This window comes from Ornithorhynchus anatinus, chromosome 17 (assembly GCF_004115215.2).
Source record: "Ornithorhynchus anatinus isolate Pmale09 chromosome 17, mOrnAna1.pri.v4, whole genome shotgun sequence".
NCBI lineage: Eukaryota > Metazoa > Chordata > Mammalia > Monotremata > Ornithorhynchidae > Ornithorhynchus > Ornithorhynchus anatinus.
Window position 1 is genome coordinate 15615163 of NC_041744.1, and position 24537 is coordinate 15639699.

Consider the following 24537-nt stretch of genomic DNA (forward strand, 5'->3'; position numbering starts at 1 on the left):
GAGATGTACATCACCCTGATGCTATTTATTTTCCATTGTTTTTATGAGATGTTCTTCCCCTTGACTCTATTTATTGCCATCGTTCTTGTCTGCCTGTCTCCCCCGATTAGACCGTAAGTCCGTCAAAGGGCAGGGACTGTCCCTATCTGTTGCCGATGTGCCATTCCAAGCGCTTAGTACAGTGCTCTGTACAGTACTGTACTAAGTGCTTGGAATGGACAATTGGGCAACAGATAGAGACAATCCCTGCCCATTGAAGGGCTTACAGTCTAATATGGGGAGACAGACGGACAAAAACAAGACAACTTAATCACGATCAATAGAATCAAGGGGATGTACAACTCATTAACAAAATAAATAGGGACAGAATAAATAGGTTAATAATAATGTTGGTATTCGTTAAGCATTTACTATGTGCAGAACACTGTTCTAAGCACTGGGGGGAGATAGAGGGTAATCAGGTTGTCCCACGTGGGGCTCACAGTCTTCATCCGCATTTGACAGATGAGGGAAGGAAGGCACAGAGAAGTGAAGTGACTTGCCCACAGTCACCCAGCTGCCAAGTGGCAGATTCAGAATTCGAACCCACGACTTCTGACTCCCAAGCCCAGGCTCTTTCTACTGAGCCACGCCGCTTCTCCAGATTAAGACGGTGAGCCCCACGTGGGGCAACCTGATTGAGCAACGTCAGCGCCACAGCAGTGGTAGGACCCATTCTCTGTCCACGACTTTAGAGTCTAGAGGGGCAGACGGGCGTTAACATAAAGCGATGAATTAATCGAGTTATAAGGAAGGACACAGTTGTACAAATCGTAGTGCGAGGGTGACGCCGAAGGGAGAGGGAGAAGTGGAAAAGGAAGACTTCAGTCCGGGAAGGCCTCTTGGAGGAGATGTGCTCTTAATGAGACTTTGAAGGTGGGGAAGGTGATCGTCTGTCAGATATGAAGAGGGAGGGAGATGCGGGCTAGAGGCAAGATGCGGGCAAGAGGTCAGCGGCGGGATAGATGAGATTGCGGTATAGTGAGTGGATTGGCATTAGAGGAGAGGCATGTGTGAGCTGGGTTGTTATAGGAGAGTAAATATATATATATATATACATATCTGTATATGTAATTTATATTAATGTCTGTCTCCCCTTCTAGACTGTGAGGTCACTGTGGGAGGAATGTGCCTACTTGTTGTTATAGTGCACACTCCCAAGCGCTTAGTACCGTGCTGGGAGAAGGGAAGAGCAAAAGGAGCAAGTCAAGGCGACACAGAGGGAGTGGGAGATGAGGAAAAATGGGGCACAGTCTGCGAAGGCGTCCTGGAGGAGATGTGCTTTCAGTCAGGCTTTGAAGTGAGGGAGGGTAAATCGTCTGTTGGATTTGAGGCGGGAGGGCATTCCAGGCCAGAGACAGGATAGGCGCTAGGGGTTGGCAGTGAGACAGGAGAGATGGAGGCACCGTGAGAAGGTTAGCCCCAGAGGCCTGAGGTATGAGGGCTGGGTTGTAGAAAGAGAGAAGTGAGGTGAGGAAGGAAGGGGCAAGGTGGTGGTGCTTTAAAGCCAATGATGAGGAGTTTTTGATGGATGAGGAGGTGAATGGGCTAATGTGGAGGTGAATGGGTGGATGTGGAGGTGAATTGGAGTTTTTTGAGGTATGCCATGAATGATTCCTGCCATGTGTAGTTTCCCCAGGCAGCTGAGTCTCTGTCTCCTCTGTGTCAGGATGTCATTGTTAACAGTGTGAAGCGTGAAGGAAATATTATTTCTTTCCTTTGTTGTGAATTCCCTACTGCTGAGTCATCCAGTGTGGTGGGAAGGGGTGGGGATGGGGGTCAGGACCTCTCCCTTTTGCATCCTGTCCTTGTTCTGGAAACTCCCGTTCCTGGAGGGAGCAGGGAAGGGCAGTGGGACTCTCTCTGGGAATTGAGAGATGGAGAGGAGGGGGTTGGAGAGAGGCAAGAGGGAGACCCCTATCCACAAAGAAAAGAGCGCGACAGTGAAATAGGCTGAAACTCAGGAAGTTTGCTAAAACAGCTTCAGGGCCCTGATGAGAGGGTGCCCAAGGAAAGATTGAAAATCTTCTGTGGGAAAAACCTGTTTCCATGCTGCCAGGTTGGGATATCACATCATAGCATGCCTTGAGAAGCAGCGTGGCTTAGTGGAAAGAGCCCGGGCTGGGGAGTCAGAGGTCGTGGGTTCTAATCCTGGCTCTGCCACTTGTCTGCTGTGTGACCTTGGGCAGGTCACTTAACCTCTCTGTGCCTCAGTTCCCTCATCTGTAAAAATGGATATTAAAAAAAAAAATGAGCCCCAGGTGGGACAATCTGATTACCCTGTATCTACCCCAGCGCTTAGTGCTCAGCACATAGCAAGTGCTTAACGAATACCATTATTATTAATGCTAATCTTCTCACTGTTCCTCAATCTCGCCTATCTCACTGCCGACCTCTCTCCCAAGTGCTTCTTCTGGCGTGGAACCCCTCAGATACAACAGACAGTGACTCCTCCCCCTTTCAAAGCCTTATTGAGGGCACATCTCCAGGAGGCCTTCCCTGAATAAGCTCTCCTATCCTCTTCTCCCATTCCCTTCTGCATCACCCTGACTTGCTCCCTTTATTCATCCCCCCTCCCAGCCCCACAGCACTTTATGCCCCTAAGCTCTTAGTATGGTGCTCTGCACACAGTAAGTGCTCAATAACAATGATCGACTGACTGACTCTCCCCCTCCTCTTCCTCTCCTTCTTTCTGCCCCTTCTCCACCTTCTCTATTCCTGCCCACATGGAGCAGACAGACATAAAAATATTTACTAGAGTGGAAAAAATAAATAATTGAGTAGATAAGGATTCTAAGGAGGATACAGAAGGAGGATACAGAAATGTTCCTAAGTGCCACTCCAGTCCCAGCCTCTCCTGTGTTATAACCTGTGTTATAATCACACACACTCAGATCCTAGATCACAGAGTTGACTCTCCTGACAAACTCCAAATAAATAAAATTTGTGTTTCCTTAGGCTGATGCTGGACATACACACACAGCCATTTCTTCCAACACTGCATCGCTTTCCGTCCGGATGGATATGGACTTTTTTCCAACACTGCATCACTTTCTATCCAGATTGAAATGAGCTGTGGAATGAACCATTCCCCATTCTCAACACGCTCTACCCGAGTAATGTAGTGAAAACATCCCATTCTGCTTCCGGGCTTTTCTGTCTCCACATGGAGGCCCTGCAGCACTTTGAAGTCAATATAGTTATTACTGATAATAATGATATTTGTTGAGCTCCTACTATGTGTCAAGCGCTCTTCTAAGAGCTGAGAAAGATACAAGATAATCAGGTCAGACACAATCTCCAATTCAAGAAAATCAGGTCCCATAGGGGGCTCACAGTCTAAGTAGGAAGGGGAACGGGTATTGAATCCCCATTTTGCAGATGAGGGAATTTAGGCACAGAGAAGTTAAGTGACTTACCCTAGGTCACACAAGCATGTAAATGGAGGAGCTGGGATTCTGCCCTCCTCCCTTCCTTAACTTCTATTTTTAACCACTCAATCTCCAAGGGCTCCTTCCCCTCTGCCTTCAAACACGCCCACGTCTCCCCCATCCTAAAAAAACCCGCTCTTGACCCCACTTCCCCCTCCAGTTATCGTCCTATCTCCCTACTACCCTTCCTTTCCAAAATCTTAGAACGAGTCGTCTACAATCGATGCCTAGAATTCCTTAACTCCCATTCTCTCCTAGACCCCCTCCAATCTGGCTTCCGTCCCCTCCACTCCACCGAGACTGCTCTCTCTAAGGTCACCCATGACCTCCTTCTTGCCAAATCCAATGGCTCCTACTCCATTCTGATCCTCCTTGACCTCTCTGCTGCCTTTGACACTGTCGACCATCCCCTCCTCCTCCGTACCTTATCTCACCTTGGCTTCACGGACTCTGTCCTCTCCTGGTTCTCCTCTTACCTCTCTGGCCGATCATTCTCGGTCTCCTACGCTGGAGCCTCCTCCCCCTCCCATCCTTTAACTGTTGGAGTTCCTCAAGGGTCAGTTCTTGGCCCTCTTCTGTTCTCCATTTACACTCACTCCCTCGGTGAACTCATTCGCTCTCACGGCTTTGACTACCATCTCTACGCAGATGACACGCAGATCTACATCTCCGCCCCTGTCCTCTCCCCCTCCCTTCGGGCTCGCATCTCCTCCTGCCTCCGGGACGTCTCCACCTGGATGTCTGCCCGCCACCTAAAACTCAACATGAGCAAGACTGAGCTCCTCATCTTCCCTCCCAAGCCCGGTCCGCTCCCAGACTTCTCCATCACCGTGGATGGCACGACCATCCTTCCCGTCCCGCAGGCCCGCAATCTCGGTGTCATCCTTGACTCGTCCCTCTCGTTCACCCCACACATCCTATCCGTTACCGAGACCTGCCGGTTTCACCTCTACAATATCGCCAAGATCCGCCCTTTCCTCTCCACCCAAACGGCTACCTTACTATTACGGGCTCTCGTTATATCCCGGCTAGACTACTGTGTCAGCCTTCTCTCTGACCTCCCTTCCTCCTCTCTCGCCCCGCTCCGGTCTATTCTTCACTCCGCTGCCCGGCTCATCTTCCTGCAGAAACGATCTGGGCATGTCACTCCCCTTCTTAAACAACTCCAGTGGTTGCCTATCGACCTCCGCTCCAAACAAAAACTCCTCACTCTAGGCTTCAAGGCTCTCCATCACCTTGCCCCTTCCTACCTCTCCTCCCTTCTCTCTTTCTACCGCCCACCCCGCACGCTCCGCTCCTCTGCCGCCCACCTCCTCGCCGTCCCTCGGTCTCGCCTATCCCGCCGTCGACCCCTGGGTCACGTCCTCCCGCGGTCCTGGAACGCCCTCCCTCCTCACCTCCGCCAAACTGATTCTCTTTCCCTCTTCAAAACCTTACTTAAAAATCACCTCCTCCAAGAGGCCTTCCCAGACTGAGCTCCTCTTCCCCCTCTACTCCCTCTGCCATCCCCCCTTTACCTCTCCGCAGCTAAAGCCTCATTTTCCCCTTTTCCCTCTGCTCCTCCACCTCTCCCTTCCCATCCCCACAGCACTGTACCCGTCCGCTCAACTGTATATATTTTCGTTACCCTATTTATTTTGTTAATGAATTGTACATCGCCTTGATTCTATTTAGTTGCCATTGTTTTTACGAGATGTTCTTCCCCTTGACGCTGTTTAGTGCCATTGTTCTTGTCTGTCCGTCTCCCCCGATTAGACTGTAAGCCCGTCAAACGGCAGGGACTGTCTCTATCTGTTGCCGACTTGTTCATCCCAAGCGCTTAGTACAGTGCTCTGCACATAGTAAGCGCTCAATAAATACTATTGAATGAATGAATGAATGAATGAATGGATTCGAACCCAGGTCCTCTTACTCCCTGGCCCATGCTTTTCCTACTGTTTAGTAAAAAGGATAAGCTTTTTCCTAAAGGATAACTCCCCCTCCTTCCTTTTTAACTCTGCTCCTCCTCCTCCTTTTTCATCTGTACCCCCCAGAAACTCTTACTCTATTTCTCATCCTTGATTTCAATTCCAATTTAATTGTACAGTCAAACCTGAATATATTGCCATTGTGTCACAACTGCTTGACACATGAATAAAACAAAGTATGTAATAAGAAATCATAGGGGACTCTGTCAAAAAGAAACGTGTGGTCTTTCATTCACAATGAAAAACTCGGGTTTCCTCTTCTGCCCATACAACTTAACTCCCTTCAAAGCCCTACTGAAAGGTCACCTCCTCCAGGAGGCCTTCCCAGACTGAGCCTCCCTTTTCCTCTGCTCCTCCTCCCCTCCCTATCGCCTCAACTCCCTCCCTCTCCTCTACCCCCTTCTCACCCCAAAGCACTTGGGTATATATGTGCATATTTATTATTTTATTCTATTTTATTAATGAGGTATATGTATCTATATTTCTATTTCTTTATATTGAAGCTATTGATGCCTTTCTACTTGCTTTGTTTTGTTGTCCGTCTCCCCCCTTCTAGACAGCGAGCCCGTTGTTGGGTAGGGATTGTCTCTGTTAGTTGCCGAATTGTACTTTCCAAGCGCTTAGTACAGTGCTCTGCACGCAGTAAGCGCTCAATAAATACGATTGAATGAATGAAGGAGTGACTACCACATCTTCCAACTGTTCCTCTGACCTGGATCGGGGCTTGGATCTTCACTCTGGAGCTGTACAGTGTGCTTGTCCAAGGCATCTGCTGTCATTGTTCCCCCTGCCTGCAGGACAGATTAATTGGCATTTCATGCTTGTCCAAGGCATCTGCTGTCATTGTTCCCCCTGCCTGCAGGACAGATTAATTGGCATTTCATTCATTCAATAGTATTTATTGAGCACTTACTGTGTGCAGAGCACTGTACTAAGAGCTTGGAGAAGTATGATTCAGCATTAAAGAGAGACAATCCTTGCCCACACAGGGTTTAGTGTGTGGGAAGGGGAGAAGTGTTCCTAGAAGGCCTTAGGGGACGGTGATTGCAATGGAATTTCCTGGACCTGAACTTGAACCTTAGAAATATTCCCCCCCACACGGTTCTTAAACTGGGACAGTTTTCAGGCCTTCCTCCCTCTTCTGGGTTTCTGTTTTCGTTCCTCTCTACACTGCAAGCTCATTGTGAGCAGGGCATGTGACTACCAACACTGTTGTATGTGCTCACGCAAGCATTTAGTACAGTACTCTGCACACAGTATGCACTCGATAAATACCATTAGTTGATTGATTGCACACAATAAGCATTAATAAATCATTTATCAACAAAAACATTCAGTCCGTCTTCCCGCTCCTCAAGAATCTCCCTACCGTTGACTTTAGAGTTCTTAATCAGCTCACCCCATCTTACCTCACCTCCCTGATCTACTACACTACTCCTACTACACTAGAATTAACTAATTCTCTTCCCCTCTTCAAAACCCTACTTATAGCTCACCTCCTCCAAGAGGCCTTCCCAGACTGAGCTCCCCTTCTCCCTCTACTCCCTCTACAGCCCCCCTTTACCTCTCCGCAGCTAAACCCTCTTTTCCCCCCATTTCCCTCTGCTCCTCCCCCTCTCCCTTCCCCTCCCCTCAGCACTGTACTCATCTGCTCGACTGTATATATTTTCATCACCCCATTTCTTTTGCTAATGAAATGTTCATCGCCTTGATTCTATTTATTTGCTATTGTTTTAATGAGATGTTCATCCCCTTGATTCTATTTATTGCCATTGTTCTTGTCTGTCCGTCTCCCCCGATTAGACTGTAAACCCGTCAAAGGGCAGGGACTGTCTCTATCTGTTACCAATTTGTCCATTCCAAGCGCTTAGTACAGTGCTCTGCACATAGTAAGAGCTCAATAAATACTATTGAATGTATGACTACTACAGCCCACCCACACACTTCGCTCCCCTAGCGCCAGTTTGCTCACTGTGCCCTGATCCTGTCTATCTTGCCACCTCCCTTTTTCCCAGATCCTCCCCCTTGTCTGGAACTCCCTCCCCCTCCACATATGCCACACCATCATTCTCTCCACCTTCAGAGCATTATGAAGCTCACATCTTCTCCAAGAGGCCTTCCCCAGTTAAGTCCTGTTTTCCCCGACTCGCTCTCCGTTCTGTGTTGTCTGTGCATTTCGATCTGTGACCTGTGGACGTTTGATATTCACCCCAATCCCACAGCACTTATGTACATATCTTTAAATTATATATTATAAATTATTTATTCACATCAATGTCTGTCTCCCTCCCTCGACCACTTTATTAAGAAAATGGACACTCTTGGGCATGATATCCCTGAAATCTTCCCTCCCTTTCCCAAGCCTTCCCCTCTTCTGCCCCTTCTTCAACTCTCCCATCTTTCCCTGCAGTATCTCTAGAGGGGAGGTGCAGTAATCAAGGCAGGATAGGATAAGTACTTTGATTAACATGGTAGCAGTTTGGATAGAGAGGAAAGGGTGATTTTAGCAACGTTTTGAAGGTTGAATTGACAAGGATTTTACAGTCTGCGGGGGGAAGACAGGCATTAATATAAATTTAAAAATTACAGAGAGAATTGGAGGAGCAGAAATGGAAGCATTTTTACCTCTCGAGATCTCCTACCTTCTCTCAAAATCCATCTCCTTCACCTGTGCCTCTGACTCCATCTCTTCATACTTTATCAAAATACTTGCTCCCTCCCTAATCACCATCTTCAACTGTTCGCTCTCCAGTGACTTCTTCCCCACTGCTTTCAAACATGATCATGTCTCCTCAACCCTAAAAAAACCCCTCCCTTGACCCCACAGCTACCTTCAATTATCACCCCAACTCCCTCCTATCCTTCCTCTCCAAACTCCTTGAGCGAATTGTCTGCACTTGCTGTCTCCACTTCCGCTCCTTCAATTCTCTTCTTGACTCCCTCCAAATCTGGCTTCTGTCCCTTATACTCCACAGAGACTAACCCCTTAAAGTTCACAGGTGGTCTCCTTCTTGTGAAATCCAATGGCCTGCACTCCATCGTAATCCTCCTCAACCTCTCAGCTGCCTTTGACACTGTTGGCCATCCCTTCTCCTGGAAACATTCTCCAACCTTTGTTTCACTGACACTGCCCTCAGCGTGGCTCAGTGGAAAGAGCACGGGCTTTGGAGTCAGGACTCATGAGTTCGAATCCCAGCTCTGCCACTTGTCAGCTGTGTGACTGTGGGGAAGTCACTTAACTTCTCTGTGCCTCAGTTCCCTCGTCTGTAAAATGGGGAATAAGATTGTGAGCCCCACGTGGGACAACCTGATTCCCCTGTGTCTACCCCAGCGCTTAGAACGGTGCTCGTCACATAGTAAGCGCTTAACAAATGCCAACATTATTATTATTATTATTAGTTCTCCTCCTATCTCTTTGGCTGCTCATTCTCAGCCCCTTTTACGGGCACCTCCTCTACTTCCTACCCCCAAACTGTGGGAGTGTCTCAAGGCTCAATTCAGGGTCCTCTTCTGTTCTCTATCTACACGCACTTCCTTGGAGAATCGGAGACATGCCGTTCAGGGTACGCCACCCTATCCTCCAAAATCTCCAGTCCTCCCAAATCACCTCTGTTTCAAACAAAAACTCCTCACTGTTGGCTTTAAAACTCTCCAGCACCTGCCCCCTCCTACCTCACCTCCCTTCTCTCTGCTACCTCCCAGCCCCCACCCTCTGCTCCTCCAGTGCTGACCTTCTCACTGGGCCCCCGTCTCGTCTGTCTTTCTCGCCTTTCTTGCGGCCAACCCCTGGCCCACTTCTTATTTCTGGCCTGAAATGCCCTCCCTCTTCAAATCTGCAAATCACTCTTCCACCCTTCAAAGCCCTACTGAGGGCACACCTCCTCGAAGAGACCTTCCCAGACTAACCCCCTCTTTTCCTCACCGACCCCTCCTTTCCATGTCACCACGACTTGCTCCCTTTGCTCTTCCCTTCCTCTCCCCACCCCACAGCATTTATATATGCATGTCTATATCTATAATTCTTTTTATATTGATTCCTGTTTCCTTGCATTGATGTCGGTCACCCCTCCCTCTAGACTGTGAGCCCGTCTTGGGCAGGGATTGTCTCTCTTTATTGCATATTGTACTTTCCAAGTGCTTAGTACAGTGCTCTGCACACAGCAAGTGCTCAACAAATACACCCAGCTGTCCCCCAGAAATTGAGTCCCACCTCTCCTCCCTTTCCCTCACTCCTGGGCAGCAGGCTCTCCCCCCTCCGCCACCCTCAGGCTGCAGACTTCCTCCCTCACCAGCTGCCGGACTCTCAGAGGAGACCATTCAGGCTGTGGGGCTGATTCCATGATGGGATTAGGACTGCTCTCTTCTCATCTTGCAGTCTTCTGCAGCCTGCTCCCCTCTGAAAAGGAAGCATCCTGTGACTGAAAGGAATGCCAGAGTCATGCAACCATAGTTTTCTCTTTCTGGTTCACGGGGTCTGAGTTCATAGTGTTTTTCATCTCCCGGTCATCTTGAGCCCTCGTGGTTTAACACTGTGACTGGAAAATGGGGCATCTGCCCACAGCAGTTCGTGCTTTCAGTCATTTACTCAATCGTATTTATTGAGTTCTGACTGTGTGCAAAGCTCTGTAGTAAGTGTTTGGGAGAGCACAGTATAAAAATAGACAGACACATCCCCTGCCCACAATGAGCTTACAGTCTAGAGAGGGAGGCAGATATTAATATATGTAAGTAAATAATAAATAAATAAAGCTATATACCTAAGTGCTGCATGGCTGGGAGTAGCGATGAATGGAGGGAGCAAGTCAGGGTGACGCGGAGGGCTTAGTCAGGGAAGGCTTCTTGGAGAAGCTGTGGCTTCAATAAGGCTTTGAAGTGAGGGAGAGTAATTGTTCATCAGATATGAAAAGTCCTGCCAAACTAGAGGTCAGCAGCGAGATAGACGAGATCAAGATACAGTGAGAAGGTTAGCATTAGAGGAACAAAGTGTGCAGGCTGAGTTGTAGTAGGAGACTAGCAAGGTGAGGTAAGAGGAGCAAGATGATGGAGTGTTTTGAAGCCAATGGTGAACTGTTTTTGTTCGATGTGGAGTTGGATGAGCAACCACTGGAGTTTTCTGTGGAGCGGGGAAACATGGCCTGAACGTTTTTGTAGTGACTTGGGCAGGGCCCCTGGAACAGGACGCAATGGAACCTGGGGCCAGGAACACTGGAAATGCTGGAGTGATACGACTGGGACAAGTCACCTTTGGGATCCAGGGATATCCAGGATGGGCCATGGGATGAGAAGGAGAAAAATGGCCCCCCATTGGGAACCACTGGATTTCAGAAGGGCTGTCCCTAGTGACTTATGTACATATCTGTAATTTATTTATATTAATGTCTGTCTCCCCATCTAGACTGTAAATTCATTATGGGCAGGGATGTGTCTGCTAATTCTGTTGCATTATACTCTCCCAAATGCTTAGTAGAGTGCTCGGCACATAGTAAACACTCATTAAGTACTACTGATAAATACAGTTGATTGAGTTTTCTTTCAAACAGTGCTCTACACACAGTAAGCGCTCAATAAATACGATTGATTGACTCATACATAGTAAGTGTTTAAAAAATACCATAAAAAATAAAGACAGGAGGATTTTCCAGAAAGGAAAAATGTAGTGTATTTGACTCAAGACCTTCACTTTTAGAAGAGTAACACATCTAGCTGCCTCTAGCCTTAGGCGTTTTCTGTGGGCAGGAACTGTATCTACAATTCTGTTTTATTGGACTCCTCCGGGCGCTTAATGCACAGTAAGCACTCAGTAAATACCACTGATTGATTGCCGGCTGCCAAGCCCGTCTGTTTGCTTCAGGAGGCTCCCCGTGTTCCAACATGTTTATGACTCTGTTTTTTAATCATTTATTCCTCCCTCCTGGCTTGCAAGCCCCCCACCTTCAGTTCACTACCCAAAAGCTGTTCATGGATCTTGCTCTAAGTCTTTTTGATCCCGTCTCTGCCATCCCTGCACTGGCTGTGAACGTTGCTTCAAAGCTGGGGAAGCAGTATGGCGTAGTGGATAGAGCACAGGCCTGAGAGGCAGAAGGTTGTGGGTTCTAATCCTGGCTCTGTCACTTATCTGCTGGGTGACCTTGGGTAAGTCACTTAATTTCTCACAAGTGGGGAGTGAGACTGTGAGCCCCACGTGGGACGGGACTGTGTCAAATCCAGTTTGCCTTTATCCACTCCAGAGCTTAAGTACAGTACAGCCTGGCACATAGTAAGTATTTAACAAATTTCACAGATGCCAGAGTCTTGAAATTGGTTGTTAAATATAGCTTGTGTGTGGTTTCCGGGCAGCTGGGGAAATGAATCATGAAATGATGAGTTTTTTCTGCAGTAAAAAGACGGGAGTCAACAGTCGTTGACTAGATCTGGCACGTTTGACTGTTGACATCATACGGGCAAGTGTTAATTTTCTTGACTCTTATTTTCCATTTCTCTATATATTTAGGCAAGGCTGCGAAGAACCAAGGCTAAGCAGACTTTTATTAAACTCAGGGGATTTTGTTCAATTGTTTTAAATGTTGGCTTCCTGGAAGTTAGAAGGACCAGAGTTCTAACCCCAGCTCTGCCACTTGTCAGCTGATTGACCTTCGGCAAGTCACTTCACTTTGTGACTCAGTTACCTCATCTGTAAAACGGGGATTAATACTGTAAGCACTGAGTGGGACATGGATTTTTGTCCAGCCTGATTAGGTTGTATCTACCCCAGCGCTTACTGCAGGGCCTGGCACATAGTAAGTGCTTAACAAACACCACAAAAAAAAAAAAGGCTAGCAGGCTCCTAAAGCTACTTTACAAGCCTGCTGTGTGACCTTGGGCAAGTCACTTCTCTTCTCTGTGCCTCAGTTTCCTCAGCTGTAAAATGGAGATTAAATCCGACTCACTACTTAAACTGTGAGCCCAATGTGGGAAAGGGACTGCGTCCAACCCAATTGTCCTGTATATACCCCAGCGCATGACACAGAGTAAATGCTTAATAAATATCACATTATCATTATTCTTGTTAATGTAATTCTTTATAATTCTTATAATTCTTTAAGGCACCCACAATGAAACTTGTGTCTCTGACTGTCAACCTCAGTGTTAGAAGAAAGTAACTCAGAAGTCTTGACGGTAAGATAAGGACATTTACAGTCTATACCTTAGAACAGTGCACGGCACATAGTAAGCGCTTAACAAATGCCATCATCATTATTATTAGTATTACCTAGCAGCGTGGCCTAGTGGAAAGAGCACGAGTCTGGGAGTCACAGGACCTGGATTCTAATCCCAACTCTGCCAGTTGCTTGTTATGTGACCCTGGGCAAGTCACTTAACTTCTCTGTGCCTCAGTCTCCTTAACTGTGAAATGGGGGCTCAGTACCTGTTCTCCCTCTTACTTAGACTCTTAGCCCCAGATGGGACGAAGACTGTGTTCAACCTGATGAACTTGTACCTTTCCCAGTGTTTAGAACAGTGCTTGACACATAGTGCGCACTTAACGAACTCGGAAGTCCTGACAGATAAGAGAGTTACCATCTGTACCTAGCAGCACTGGCTAGTGGATAGAGCGCAGTTCTTGGGGTCAGAAGGACCTGGGTTCTAATCCTGACTCCACGACTTGTCTGCTGTGTGACCTTTGGCAAGTCACTTCACTTTTCTGGGCCTCAGTTATTTCATCTGTAAAATGGGAATCGAGACTTGGGAGCCCTATGTGGTCATGGGTTTGAATCCTGAATCTGCCACTTGTCAGCTGTGTGACTGTGGGCACTTCTCTGTGCCTCAGTTCCCTCATCTGTAAAATGGGGATTAATGGTGAGCCTCACGTGGGACAACCTGATTACCCTGTATTTACCCCAGCGCTTAGAACAGTGCTCTGCACATAGTAAGCGCTTAACAAACACCAACATTATTATTACAGAGACTCTGTCCGACCTGATTATCTTGTATTTATTTCAGTGCCTAGAACAGTTTCTGGCACATAGTAAGTGCTTAACAAATACTACTAAAAAAACAGAACAAAATACCAACCAAATTCCATAACAGTAATGTGGACCTTCAGCTCAGAATTGAATGTAACTTTTTTGCCCCTTTCCTATCACCGTGAGACTAAACAGGGCTGGGCACCTAAACGCTTAGTACAGTGCTCTGCACACAGTAAGCGCTCAGTAAATACGATCGAATGAAGTACTTTCCTGTTGAGATTATTGTGCTTTCTTCAGGGGACAAGGGCCTCATTTCCTGGTGTTAAATCAGGGCTGCCCTATACAGCAGAATCAGCCATCGTTTAACTCTCGAGCTTGTGGTTCGGAGGGTTGGAAATGGATTCACGGACTCGAGGGTTATGGGTGATGGAAGCAGGTTTATTAAGATGATAGCACAAAGGACCCGCGATAGGTAATCCTCAGGAGCAAAGTTATTCCCAGGCTAATAAGCAATAAGTACAGTGGTCAGCATCGTATCCCACTTCTAGCAGCTGGTAAGACTGGGAAGGAGACACCTCACCAACTGCCCCAAACTTTCAAGTAGCCCCCAACGGGCTACCTCTCAAACAAGTCACCCAAACAGGCTACCTCTCAACAAGTGACCCCAAATAGGCTACCTCTCAAACCACCCCAAAAGGGCTTCATTTCAAGTTCCCGGGTCCAGTTCCTAGAATATTCATTCCTCCTAGTTCCATGGAGAAGGTCCATTCGGTCTCTCGGCACCACACAAGGTCTGACACATTGTTGTATTATTTATTGTACTTCCCCAAGATTATCCCCTTGATTCTATTTATTGCTATTGTTCTTATCTGCCCATCTCCCCCGATTAGACTGTAAGCCTGTCAAAGGGCAGGGACTGTCTCTATCTGTTACCGATTTGTACATTCCAAGCACTTAGTACAGTGCTCTGCACATAGTAAGCGCTCAATAAATTCTTTGGAATCAGTTAGTACAGTGCTCTGCCCACAATAAGTGCTCAATAAATACGTTTGAATGAATGAATAACAGAGTGGGCGTCCCCGATTCTGGGGAGCAGCGACTCACTACATCGGTGTGACAGAGTTCCAACCTACCACCAAGAGTTTGTGGAGACCTCTCCCAGATATGCCTTGCAGCTTCCTGATCCTCTTCCCTTCCGTCGGCCATATTTGGGTGGAAAAAGGATCGTGGGGCAAGATCCAGTGCAATTTTCTCATATTTTATATGATATTTTGTATGGTATGCCAGCTCTCAGTGCTAGTGAGCTCAACTCTTTAGCCTGGCCAGGGAGTGACCAGTCAAAGCAAGCAAGTTGGGAAAATGACCTTTCAGTGGCCCAAGACCACAAATGGCTGACCCGCTCCTCTGTTGATTCATGTAGAAAACTCATCCAGTCAGTCAGTTCTATTTACTGAGCCCTTACTATGTGCAGAGGAGTGTTCTAAGCACTCAAGAGAGTATCATACAACAGAATTATCACACATAGAGGGGGAATTCAATTGTCTCCATCCCTGGACCTGCCTCAGAAGGACTCAGCTCTTTGTCTCCCTGGAACTGGGCCCATAGGTAGGCAGGGATTGTGTCTATCAACTATGTCATATCATACTCTCCCAAGGGCTTAGTACAATGCTCTGCACACAGTAAGCACTCAATAAATATGGCTGATTGATTGACCCAAGGCCAGGGACATTTGTCCTTTCAGATTATAAGCACCCCAGAGGGGCAGTGACAATGTCTAATTCCCACCTGTGTATTCTCTCTCAGCGCTAAGTAGAGTGTTCTCCACATGGTAAGTCCTTAATAAATACTGTTACTACTTTTAAAACAAATGTTAAGCTCGGTTTCTAGGGATCTAAACTTTTTCCCAATAACTATTGAAACTTCTGTATTTGTTGCTCTGGGAATAACCCCCTCCCCACCCAGTAAAAAGCAAGCAAGAGATGGGCAGCACATTCACATTGTAAAATAACCACTCAATATTGGAAGAACAATAATCTGTGCTTTATAGTGGACAGCAAAACTAGCACTTCCTTTGCTCATGCCCCGAATGAGGCCGCTCTCTCTTCACACAGACTCCACCAATCTGATACCCTGTTAGATCCCACTCCCCCTCATGTGCCCTCTGCCTGTCCCTCTGCACTTGCAGGCCTCCAGGACATCGACTAGCCCAGGGTGTCTTGAAGGATTGGTCAGAAACTATCACCCCTGCCCTCCTGGCCCAGATAAAAGAATGTGGGGGTAACTCTTAAAGGCAAAAATGCAGATTTCAACAGTTTTTAATTTTCCTTTCTTTTTGCTGAGGGCCAGTGGGGGATGAAGGGTAGAGCGGTGAGGGGACAGGGTGGAGGGGAAGGCCGTGAACTCTGGGTCGCAGGGGCGGGGGGAGAGGAAGGACGGCGGGGACAACAGCAAAGAGGTAACTAGTAAGGATGAGAAAGTTTAGCCCTCTCAACTCTACCTCCTTATACCATCTCAGTCCTTCTCAGCCTCCTCAGGCCCCAGGAGATACAGAGGGTCCAGGAAGTGACATTGGAGTTGGGAATCCCCTCCCTTCCTTCTCACCACCATGGCCTATCCCTACAAGTGTCTCCATCACTCAGGATGTTTGTCGTTGCTCTTTCCCAGTTGCCGCATGGGTCCTTGTTTTTCCAGTTTCGTCTGGAAAGTCAGTGTGGAAGGGGCCACTTGAGGGGCCACCATGTTGCTACCCAGGCAGGGGTGCCATGTTGTCGGTTTCTCTTGCTCTGTAACGTGATTGGTTTTCAGGGAGGGTTGGCTTGGGCTCCAGGCACATCTGAGTCAGTGTCCAACTCACACGACACTCACGCAGCATCAAGAAGAAACATTTTTCTGGCAAATCCAGTTAATTTCACTTTCACAATTTTCTGAATAAGCCATTTTCTTTGATAGCTGAACACAGACTTCCCCGTTTCGGTTCCCTGTGATCTTGAACCTATGGAGTTAAAGACAAAATCTCGGTTGAAGCTCGCGGGGACCCTTTCCGCTGTCTGGGAATTTGACCTCTACCTCAGCGGCCTCCCCGTGCCCAAGAAACAGAGGTGATCAGGTGGGACCAGAGCAAAAGGCTCAGAACGCACTTGTCTGCAGCCTGATTCTTCCAGTGGGGGAATCTCTTCGCATCCCTGGTATTTGGTATTCGCCACACCCTCAGCCCCACAACGCTTATGTACATATCTATAAATTTCATACTATAATTTATTTATATTAATGTTTGTCTCCTCCTCTATCCTGTGAGCTTGTTGTGGGTGGGGAATATGGGTACCAACTCTGTTGAATAGTTCTCTCCCAAATGCTTAGTACAGTCCTCTGCATTCAGTAAGTGCTTAAAAAATACCACTTTTTGATTAGTTAAGTAAGAGGAGATATGATTTTTGGACAAAGAAGGATTCGGGCCCTCATTTGTTGTAATGGAGTAGTTGGCTGGAGAAGGAGCTGGTTGTACCAAACTTGCTTATCCGAAGCTCAGGAGGTTGAAATTGTAGATCCCAGAATTTCTTCATCTCCCTCCTTTTCTAGGACTACCAGGCATCCAGTTTTCCTCAGCCGTCCACGGAGTGGCCTCCCTTAAGCTTACCTTTCCCCTTGAGTGCTTCCGTCAACAGGGACATATGCACACACACACACTCTTCCCGAATCTGACCTTATCTGGAGGCAGCGTGGCTTAGTGGAAATTTGTTGGGAGTGAGAGACTCGGGTTCTTATCCCAGCTCTGCCACTGGTCTGCTGTGTGACCTTGAACAGGTCACTTGATCTCTCTGGGAATCAGTTGCCTGACTTGTCAAATGGGAATATGACAGCAGCTCTTGAGACTCCTTTGATTGTGAGCCTCGTTGGGGATTAGGGACTGGTCCTGATGGCTTGCCGGCCCGTTCTTTACTCCTCGCTCGTTCAGAGAGCCACCCCAGCCCAGCGCTCACAGAAGCTGGTTGTATGGAGAATGGTCCACCCAGGTCCAAGCTGTCTCCAAGGAGGCAGCTCTGAGTCCAATCCAAAACAAGGCTCCTTCGAAGATCGTGTTCTGTACAAATTCCTGCCAAAGGGGACCATAGGGAGACTTTATGAGAACAGAAGACCCTGGCGGGGGCGGTTCTGGTTAATGAAAGCTCTGATATAGTACCCGGCTGCAAAGATAGGGGGCTTTTAGCCCCTTCTGCCTTGGACTATTTCCCTGGAAAGTGAGAAGGGATGAGTTGGAAAGTTTTTCGTGGGCAGGAGGTATCAATGGGAAACTCTTATGGGGAAACTCTTATGGGGAGCCACAGAATTTTCGATGATATTTATTGAGAGCTTTCTGTGAGCAGGATACTATACTAAACCCTCAGGAGAGTTCAGTATAACAGAGGTGGTAGATGTGTTCCCTGCCCACAGGTTGCTTGCACCACAGACAGTGGAATGGGATCAAAGGACTTGGGAAACCTGGGAAAGGGTCAGGAGGACACATCTGCTGAAAACTGGTGGGACCTCCAGCCCGGACAGGTAAAATGGAGCGAGGGAAGCAAGGGGCACTGTGGGACAGGCATCGGAGGCAAAGTGGTTGAAATGACTGTGGAAGAGCCCATTAGGTCCAAAATGGGTCGGGATCTAGCACCTGGGGGAAGGGATGAGCTGGAGAGTTCCAGGTCACTTGGTCAAAAGTCAGGGGAGAGGAGTAGGGAGAGACCTTTCCTTCCTATCTTACTTCCCTCAGCTTGGCCCAGTGGATAAAGCATGGGCCTGTGAGTCAGAGGCCCTGGATTCTAATCCCGGCTCTACCACTTCCTTACTGTGTGACCTTGGGCAAGTCACTTCAATCCCCCGTGCCTCAGTTACCTCATCTGTAAAATGAGAATTCAATAACTGTTCTCCATCTAACTTAGACTGCCCCCTGTGGGGCAGGGACCGTTTCTGACCTAATTATCTTGAATCCATTCTAGTCTTAGGGCACTGCTCGGCACGTTAACAAGCTCCTAACAAAATCACATCATTATTATTATTATTCTTCCCAATCCTTCCTCCATTAAATCATCATCACTTCCACCCCATCACCCCAACTCTTTCCTTGCCTGAGATGGTATCATTATCAGAACATGACGATGGCAGAGGCAGAGCAGAAACTGGTGAAAGCCATTGAGAAGGAGCGGTCAGAGACGTAGGAGGAGAACCAGGAGAGGAGAGTGCCAGTGAAGCCAAGGTTGGATACTGTTCCCAGGAGAAGGGGGTCCCAATCAGTCAATCAATGAACCATATCTACTGAGCATTTACTGTGTGCCGAGCACTGTACTAAGCACTTGGGAGAGTACGACATAACAGTTGGTAAACACCTTCCCTGCCCATAACGGGCTTACAGTCTAGAGCCCACAGTGTCGAAGGTCCCTGATGGGTCGACGAAGATTAGACTGGAGTAGAGGCTGTTGGATTGGGCAAGAAAGAGATCACTGGTGACCTTCGAAGGCGATTTCCATGTAATGAAGGGAGTGGAAGGCAGATTGGAGGGCGTCAAGGAGAGAATTGGAGGAGAAGAAGTAGATGCAGCAGGTGTAAGCTACTTGCTCAAGGAGGGTCCTGGCTCCTATCAAGGGTCCTATTACCAAAAAGTGAATCCACTGCTCACCAGGTCGCGTACATCTTGAATCACCAACATACTTGACTCCTTTTTTGTGCAATCTGCTTTACTCTCATTCCAGTTTTTCTCCCCTCTGGAAAATAAATAGCATTTCCCTTGGTGAAACTTCCACTGTGGTGGGCAGTTTTGTGGCTCAGGATCTTTTGGGAGGGAAAGAACAAAGCAAATTCATGAGAAATTCTGAAAGCAGCATGGCCTAGTGGATGGAGCACGGACTTGGGACTCAGGAGCTGGGTTTTAATCCCGGCTCCGCCAATTGTCTGTTTTGTGACCTTGGGCAAGTCATTTCACTTCTCCTCAATTATCTCATCTGTAAAATGGGGATTAAGACTATGAGCCCCATCTGAGCCACGGACTATGTCCAACGTGATTATCTTGTATCTGACCTTGGGCAAGTCACTTCACTTCTCTGTGCCTCAGTTACCTCATCTGTAAAATGGGGATTAAGACTGTGAGCCCCACCCTCGACAACCCGATTAGCTTGTATCTATCCCAGCGCTTAGAACGGTCCTTGGCACACAGTAAGTACTTAACAAATACTATTATTATTATTATTCCAGCTCTTAGTACTGTGCATGGCATATAATAAGCACTTAACAAATACCATTAAAAAACAAAAAGGATGGGAAGTATTATCTAAAATACAGTAGAGGGAGTATTTATTGATTGGCCACTGGGTGCAATGTTCTGAACTAAACAGTTGGACAACACAAAGGCAAAACACATTCCCTGTCCACAAGGAACTTACAGTAATGGGGGAAGAGAGAAAACAGTATTTAGAATAATCCAAACACCACGTCACTTGTTGTCAGTGGTTAACTGGGCATGTACAGAGCTCTTATGGGGTCCCTAAGTGAGTCATAGATGGGAAGGAGCATGGCCTAGTGGAAAGAGTAGACCTTTCCTTTCAGGTCTAAAGAGAAGACCTGAGTTCATTCATTCAAGTGTATTTATTGAGCACTTATGGTGTGCAGAGCACTGTACTATGTTCTTGGGAGCATACAACAATAAAAAGACACCCTCACTGCCCACGATGAGCTTAAAGTCCAGAGGGGAAGACGGACATTAATATAAATAAATATATTCTAATGCTGGCTCTGCCACCAGCCTCCTGTGTGACTTTGGGAAAATCGCTTCACTTCTCTGTGCCTCAGTTTCCTCATCTGTAAAAATCTTCTACCTCCTGCTTAGACTGTGAGCCCCATGTGGGCAAGTGACTGAGTCCAACCTGATAATCTCGTATCTACCCCAGTGCTTAATAAATATCATTATTTTTATTGATTATTAATATAATTAGTAATGTTATTGCACATCCCGACAGGCTTAAATCCAGCAGGACAAACTTATTTTGGTACAAGGAGACATTTCCTGGCTAGATGTAAATTCTTAGACTAACCTAGAAAAACAGGAATAACATTCAAAGTGTCTGTGACACCTTAAGGAAATAATTGAAAATAGGAAGAAAGTCAGTGGGGTAAGAATGAGGATGATTAACAATTGGTACAATTTCCTGTGATTTATAATAAGAATATCCACCCTTGGATAGGTTCCTAGGAGCGATAACCATCTGTAATAATAATGTTGGCATTTGTTAAGCACTTACTATGTGCAAAGCACTGTTGCAAACGCTGGGAAGGATACAAGGTTATCACGTTGTCCCCCGTGGGGCTCACAGTCTTAATCCCCATTTTACAGATGAGGTAACTGAGGCACCGAGAAGTGAAGTGACCTGCCCAAAGTCACACAGCTGACAAGTGGTGAAGTGGGGATTTGAACTCATCATCTCTGACTCCCCAGCCCGTGCTCCTTCCACTGAGCCACACTCCTCTATGAATCAAGCATCACGTTCAATCAATGGTATTTATTGAGCATTTACTCTGTGCAGAGCACTCTACAAAGCATTTGATAGAGTACAATGTAATAGAGTTGGTAGACACGTTCCCTGCCCACTAGGAGCTTACAGTCTAGAGGAAGAGTCAGACATTAATACAAATAATAATGCTTTTCAACTCTCTTGGGGCCAAGATTCTAAAATATCAGTAAATGGCCTATATTTTCTTTAAACAACCAGTTATACCACATGAGACGTTTACTGGAAATGATCAGACTGAGTCATTAGGGAAACATGAAATTTGGGTAAGAGCAGATTAAAGAGACACCGGTTACCTGCGGAGCTGGAGTTTGTAGTGTTTGGGATGTTTAGATAATTACAACTTCCTTGAATTTTGCTTGAAGAGAAACTTCTTAGGTAAATAACTGATCCACGAAAAGGAAAGGGTAAAATTAAGTAAATTCTAAAGAGCAAAACTTTTGGAAAAGAGAATTGAAAAAATGAACCTTGGTTATTAAATGTTCTTTTTAGCTCTGCAGCGTAGAGTCGGGTTGTTCAAGGAGTTTAATGTAACCAACTAAAACTCCACCACAATCTTATAAAACACAATAAATGGTGGCTTGATAAGTAATAATTGTTGCAAGGGAAGGAATAAATTCATCAATAGGTGGTGTTTATTGAGTGCTTACTGTGTGCAGAGCACTGTGATAAGCCCCTGGAAGAGTACAATAAAGTAGACAGGATTTTTACCTTCAAAGAACTTACAGTCTCACAGAGGAGACAGATATTAAAATAAATTTCAGGTAAGGCAAGCAACAGAATATAAGGATTTGGACATAAGCACTTACGATTGATTGGAGTACAAACTCCAGTGCATAGGTGAGGCAGCAGGGAGGGAGGGTAGGGTTTGGAGATGAACGATTAGTCAGGGAAGACATGAGAGACTAGTCAGGGAAGACTTCCTGGAGGAGATGTGATTTGAGTAGGGCTTTGAAGCTGGCTAGGGTGGTGCTCTGTCGGATAAGAATTCAAAGCAAAACTGAAATGGGATCCCAAGTTGCCGAAAGGTTCACGTTACACCCTTCTCTTTTCATACAATTAGAAAAATGATCAAACACAACTCACCCCAGATGCTGAGCCCTATCACAGCTGCAGTGAGGATAATGATTCCAGAGGCTAATAATTTCAGAACAGTCAGATGTGCCGAGGAATCCTTAAAGAAGCCTGTGGAGATGAGATTTTGGAAATGGGCATTGATAAATGAGCATTGTTCACTGGATTGAACCAAGTCCGTGAATAGGTTATCCAGGATGGATATGGAGTATTCAGTCATGGGGATTGGTAAGGAAAGAACGAGTAACCACCTGTTCTGGAGAATTTCATCAAACACCTTAGTTCCCCCACTCAGACTGATATGGGAAAGGAACTCTATCCAATCTCATTGTCTTGTATTTTACCCCAGGACTTAGTGCAATACTTGTCACGTAGCAATCACTTAATGAATGCTCAAAATAATAAATACCTTCTGGTGGTAGTGGACCGGACCAGCGATCATTCGATCATCTTTCCAATCGATTACTCACTGATATTTATTGAATGCTTACTGTGTGCAGAGCACTGTACTAAACACTTGGGAGAGTACAACAGAGTTGATAGACATGTTCTCTGTCACCAATGAGTTTACAGGCTATCAATAAATCGATCAGTGGTTTTTAATGTGTGCTTATTCTGTGCAGAGCACTGTATTAAACGCTTGGGAGGGTACAACAGAATTAGAAGATACGTTCCCTGCCCACAATGAGCTAACAGTCTAGAGGGGACACAGACATTAATATAAATAAATCAGTTATGGATATGTACCTAAGTTCTGTGGGTATGAGGGTGGGGTGAACATCAAATGCTTAATCAGTTTTTGGGTTTGATGATTTCTCTTTTTTAGTACAAGACTGTAGGCTTGTTGTGGGCAGGGAACATGTCTGCCAACTCTGTTGGATCGGAGCCTCCTAAGTGCTTAGTGGAGTGCTCTACGCAGAGTAAGCGCTCAATAAATAGCATTGATGATGTGTTCAGTATTTTAGAATGCCCACAAGGTGGAGGCCCTGGCCCTCTTCAGTTCCTTACCCACCGTGATATTGGAATTCGAAAAAACTCAGACTATTTCAAATTAATACCCTCTAAAGATGGCAGCAGTAATTGTTTCAACATTTTGCATAACATAGCCTTAGAAAAGAAACTGATCAGTTATTCTCTATAGCACCTAGCCAAGATTTTATGGGTCAAACCTTAAAAAGCTGTTTTCTTAGGATGGTAAAAGATTGAAAACTAGCCTCTATAACTAAATCATCTCAATAACCCAAACTACAAACTATTGCTGCATGCAGTTTTGAGAAGAAACTGAAAGTACCATCAATTCACAATTCGATCAATGGTATTATTTTGAGTGTTCACTGCGTGCAAAGCACTACATTAAACATTTGAGAGAGTACAATATGAGTAGACACAATCTCTACCCTCAGAGAGCTTACAATACAGCATGCAAAAAAAGATAATTGGTATTTGCTAAGCACTTACTATGTTCTACAAGCACTCATTAAGCACTGGGGTAGATACAGGATAATTAGGTCCCACATGGGGCTCACAGTTTAAGTATAAGAGAGAACAGGTGTTAAATCCCCGTTTTGCCAATCAGTGAACTGAAGCAGAGTAGTAAGCGACTTGCCCAAATCAAAGAACTCCACCTCCATATCAAACAAAAGCTCCTCACCATTGGCTTTAAAGCCATCCACCACTTTGCCCCCTCCTACAACCCAGCCCATATACTTTGCTCCTCTAGTGCTAACTTTCTCAATGGGCCTCCATCTCGCCTGTGGTATCACTGACCCATGCCCTATCTCTGTCCTGGAACGTCCTCCCTCCTCAAACCTGACAGACAATTACTCTCCTCCCATTCAAGGCCTTACTGAAGGTACATCTCCTTCTAGAGGGCTTCCCAGACTAAGCCCCACATTTCCTCGTCTCCCACTCCCTTCTGTGTTGCTCGGACTTGCTCCCTTTCTTCCTCCCCACTTCCAGGCTCCTATCCCCACAGCACATATATATATATATTTACATATATATCTATATATATATGTAATTTTATTGATTTGTATTGATATCTGTCTCCCCCACCTCTAGACTGTGAGCTCATTATAGACAGGGAATGTCACTCTTTATTGTTGTATTGTACTTTCCCAAGCATTTAGTACAATCTCTGCACATAGTAAGTGCTTAGTAAATATGACTGAATAAATGAATGAATGAAAATAAGTGGCAGAGCCAGAAAACTCTAGGCTTCAAGTCTTTCCATCACCTTGCTCCTTCCTACCTCTCCTCCCTTCTCTCTTTCAACTGCCCACCCCGCACGCTCTGCTCCTCTGCCACCCACCTCCTCACCGTACCCCGTTCTCACCTATCCCGCCATCGACCCCCGGGCCACGTCCTCCCACGGTCCTGGAATGCCCTCCCTCCTCACCTCCGCCAAACTAATTCTCTTCCCCTCTTCAAAACCCTACTTAAAGCTCACCTCCTCCAACAGGCCTTCCCAGACTGAGCTCCCCTTTTCCCTCTGCCCCCCCCACCCCCCTTCACCTCTCCGCAGCTAAACCCTCTTCTCCCCCCTTTC

General features: G+C 46.4%; 1 protein-coding gene and 1 long non-coding RNA gene across 3 annotated transcripts in view; one reads left to right on the forward strand and one right to left on the reverse strand.

Moving 5' to 3' along the window:
- Positions 1 to 24537, forward strand: part of LOC114817845 — a 55641-nt gene that overhangs the window by 1797 nt on the left and 29307 nt on the right. The window lies entirely within an intron of this gene.
- The window catches only part of LOC107547032 (killer cell lectin-like receptor subfamily B member 1), a 42243-nt gene continuing 32099 nt past the window's right edge, over positions 14394 to 24537 (reverse strand). For both annotated transcript variants that reach the window (XM_029082221.2, XM_029082220.2), the window contains 5 exons: positions 22002 to 22100; positions 21212 to 21301; positions 19034 to 19185; positions 17361 to 17473; positions 14394 to 16375 (listed from right to left, as the gene is read on the reverse strand). In XM_029082221.2, coding sequence (XP_028938054.1) covers positions 16255 to 16375; positions 17361 to 17473; positions 19034 to 19185; positions 21212 to 21301; positions 22002 to 22100 — 575 coding nt within the window. In that variant the 3' untranslated portion in view covers positions 14394 to 16254. The remainder of the gene's footprint in view (positions 16376 to 17360; positions 17474 to 19033; positions 19186 to 21211; positions 21302 to 22001; positions 22101 to 24537) is intronic.